Raw genomic sequence first — 2753 nt, 5'->3', positions numbered from 1 at the left:
CTCTTCTCCTCTTCCCCCACAGAACAGGCAGGTGTGTAATGCAGTAGGAAAGGTTACTCCTAAACAGCTGGTGAGCTCAGCCACTAGTCAGCAGGTAGCTGGATGAGATCTGGGCTGATGTATTTCTTTTCCTAACCTAGGCCGAACTAACAACACTCACTGGGTGACCTTGAAGAGGATAAACATTTATCTACCCCCTTCCACCCTGTCAATCTTAGCCACAAACCAAGGATTACATTTAAAGCTCAAATTTCTGTGTCTTCATATATTAACATATAAAATTCTACATTTATACTCTGAAACACATGTGAGACAGGACTCGTGATAGAAATCAGCATGTTAGGCCTTTGAAAATCAACCTTGACTAAAAATGAAGAAAACTATGTAATAGGCTAAATGGGTGGGAAAGAGCCCAAGCTCCTCAGCTGATGGCTTGCACTTTTTGACCTCTGAACTACTGCAACCTACTATTATGCACATATTAAGTATGGCTTCAGACTACAGGAGGAAAAAAAAAAAGAAACAGCTTCCAAACTGCAAGCCATCTGAGGTACAAAACAGGCATGCTTTGTTTTCTGTTAATATTTAAAACAAAGCAGCAGGAGGAGTGATAAGAGGTTAGGTTTAAGTAGAAAATTACCTACAATTCTCTTCATACACATGCATAGCAATATCAGACCTGAAAATAAAGGCATGTAAATGACACAACAGACTCCAGACAAACCCAGGGAATTTACAGCTCTGCAAAACAGCCAGTCCCACATGTTTCAGGACAGAAACAGGTAGATCTTAATTTAATATATATCGCTCTTTCCATCTATCAGTACCACACTACTTACCAGGTAGTATGTGTCTGAAATAGCTGCTCTCCAGGTGAGGGTATGGTGGTGGAGGTAGGGTGTAGTTTCTCTCTGGTATACCACACATCACTCCTCGATCCCCAATACCCATTGGGAGCATCAGAGACAGAGCAGAGGGCAAGGAACTCAAGGAGGGGCCCAAGTTTGGAATTGCAACAGGCAAGCCTGCAAAAGAAAATGCCCATTTAAATTCAGTGGAAGTACTTGAGTTTACAAACACTCAAGCTAGCAAAGAGGTTACTAATTCCTCAGGAGCTCCCTATGGAAGTACAGTATGGTACTGTCAAAGTAAGGTGGCAAGCTTCAAAGAAAGGATCACAATTATCTCAACACCAAGGGACATGCCTGACTGTGACTAGATCTTTTTTTGATACATTTTGTAGGGACTCTCTCTACTTCACAGCTGTAATGGATTTTTGCCTCTGTAGCCCCCTAAAGAAAAGAGCTAGGAAACCAGTTCTGCTTTACAGGTGAAAAATCATTACTTTCACCTGGCAGAAGACAGGCATACACAGGGACAGCTTATATTTCAAAGGATTACACTACTACCCACCCACAGTGCAAACCACCCCATTAGAACAGAAACGAGACTCCCATTAAGGCATAAGTCTGGTAAGCACACATCCCTTTTGCTTTGCCCACCAATGTCTTATGCTCTACCCTTTTCCATACCACCTCATTTCCTGCTACAAAGACATGACTTGCTCTCAGAGCAAACACTTGCTACCTAGTTATGAACACTGGTGTGCCAGTCAAACACCGAGCACGAGCTGCAGTACCCTCTGTGGGAGCTCCCCCCGTTACCTGGTGCTGGTATGGCGTTGTGAGTGGGTGACGCTGCCAACCCCAAGTGACTCCCCGAGACCGGCAGGGCATTGCTCACAGAGGACGAGGTCAGCTGGTCCATCCCTACAGGACTCAAGTTCATTTCATTCATTCTGAGGGCAGGGAACAGAAAAGGGAGGGGAAAAAGGGAAAGGGAAGCAAGAGCATTCCTTATTACTGACTGTACTGTACTGAGGAAGGGCTGAGCAAACAAACTCAGAATCAGATACTAATATGTTAAAAACTCTGCCTTAGAAAGCTAAGCATAAAGTACATCAGCCACTCACAATTTGATCACATAATGACCAATACATATTGATCATATCAGATAGCAGTAACCAGGATTAAAAAGCCAAGACAAGTCAGACCATAGCTTTTTCCTTGCCATCCAGAAAACAAAGTCTTACTCCCAGTAGTCAAAGCCACTGTGATTAAAGTATTGTGAACACAGATCTATTTGCAAGCTGAATGTCACAACTATTTAGACAATGACACCTGATTTATATTTTATGACTTCTGGACACCACGTTCATGTTCAAAAAACAAACCTCTGGGGAGAGAAGGGGGAAAGATCACTTAAATTTGTAATGGACACAAACCTCTAATTCAAACCACCGGTTCAAACCAGGCCAGTAGTGACAAGAGTCACCGCTGCAGAGTTTTAACAGGCTGCCTCAGTCTGGTTCTGCAGATACATCACATGCTCCTACCACATCAAAAACTGGCACCACGGATGACATTGTATTTCAGAGCAAGCAACCAGTCGTTCCTGAGTGCCTGCAACCTCTTAAGCTACTGAAGCGGGCACATACCACACGCATGGCTCTAATGCTGCAGAAAATTCCAGGCTGCCCAACAGCCCAAATCCCCAGCCTTGGGAGAAACCACACCACATCCCTCCCCTGGGGTGTCAAGCTGCACATACAGCCTGAACCAGTCAGTCCACGGGGATGGGGGCACGGAGGAGACACGGTCACCTCTCACCTGCCAACAGCGCTGCAGGCTCTGCCCGCCCTGGCACCCCTGCCCACACTCCAGCTCCCACCAGCGGTTCCTAGGGCCAGACAG

At 45.2% G+C, this 2753-nt stretch overlaps 1 protein-coding gene across 1 annotated transcript in view; it reads right to left on the bottom strand.

The window, feature by feature from the left end:
* Positions 1 to 1797, bottom strand: part of LOC104409765 (PR domain zinc finger protein 4-like) — a gene marked incomplete at its 3' end in the record, with an annotated part of 7330 nt that extends 5533 nt beyond the window's left edge. Inside the window, exons 1-2 of the mRNA XM_010019730.1 lie at positions 1665 to 1797; positions 840 to 1025 (exon numbers count right to left, since the gene is read on the bottom strand). Coding sequence (XP_010018032.1) covers positions 840 to 1025; positions 1665 to 1797 — 319 coding nt within the window. The remainder of the gene's footprint in view (positions 1 to 839; positions 1026 to 1664) is intronic.
* Positions 1798 to 2753: the final 956 nt, after the last annotated feature.

Source organism: Nestor notabilis, unplaced genomic scaffold (genome assembly GCF_000696875.1).
Source record: "Nestor notabilis isolate BGI_N333 unplaced genomic scaffold, ASM69687v1 scaffold30588, whole genome shotgun sequence".
NCBI lineage: Eukaryota > Metazoa > Chordata > Aves > Psittaciformes > Psittacidae > Nestor > Nestor notabilis.
This window is presented reverse-complemented; position numbering and strand designations above follow the sequence as displayed.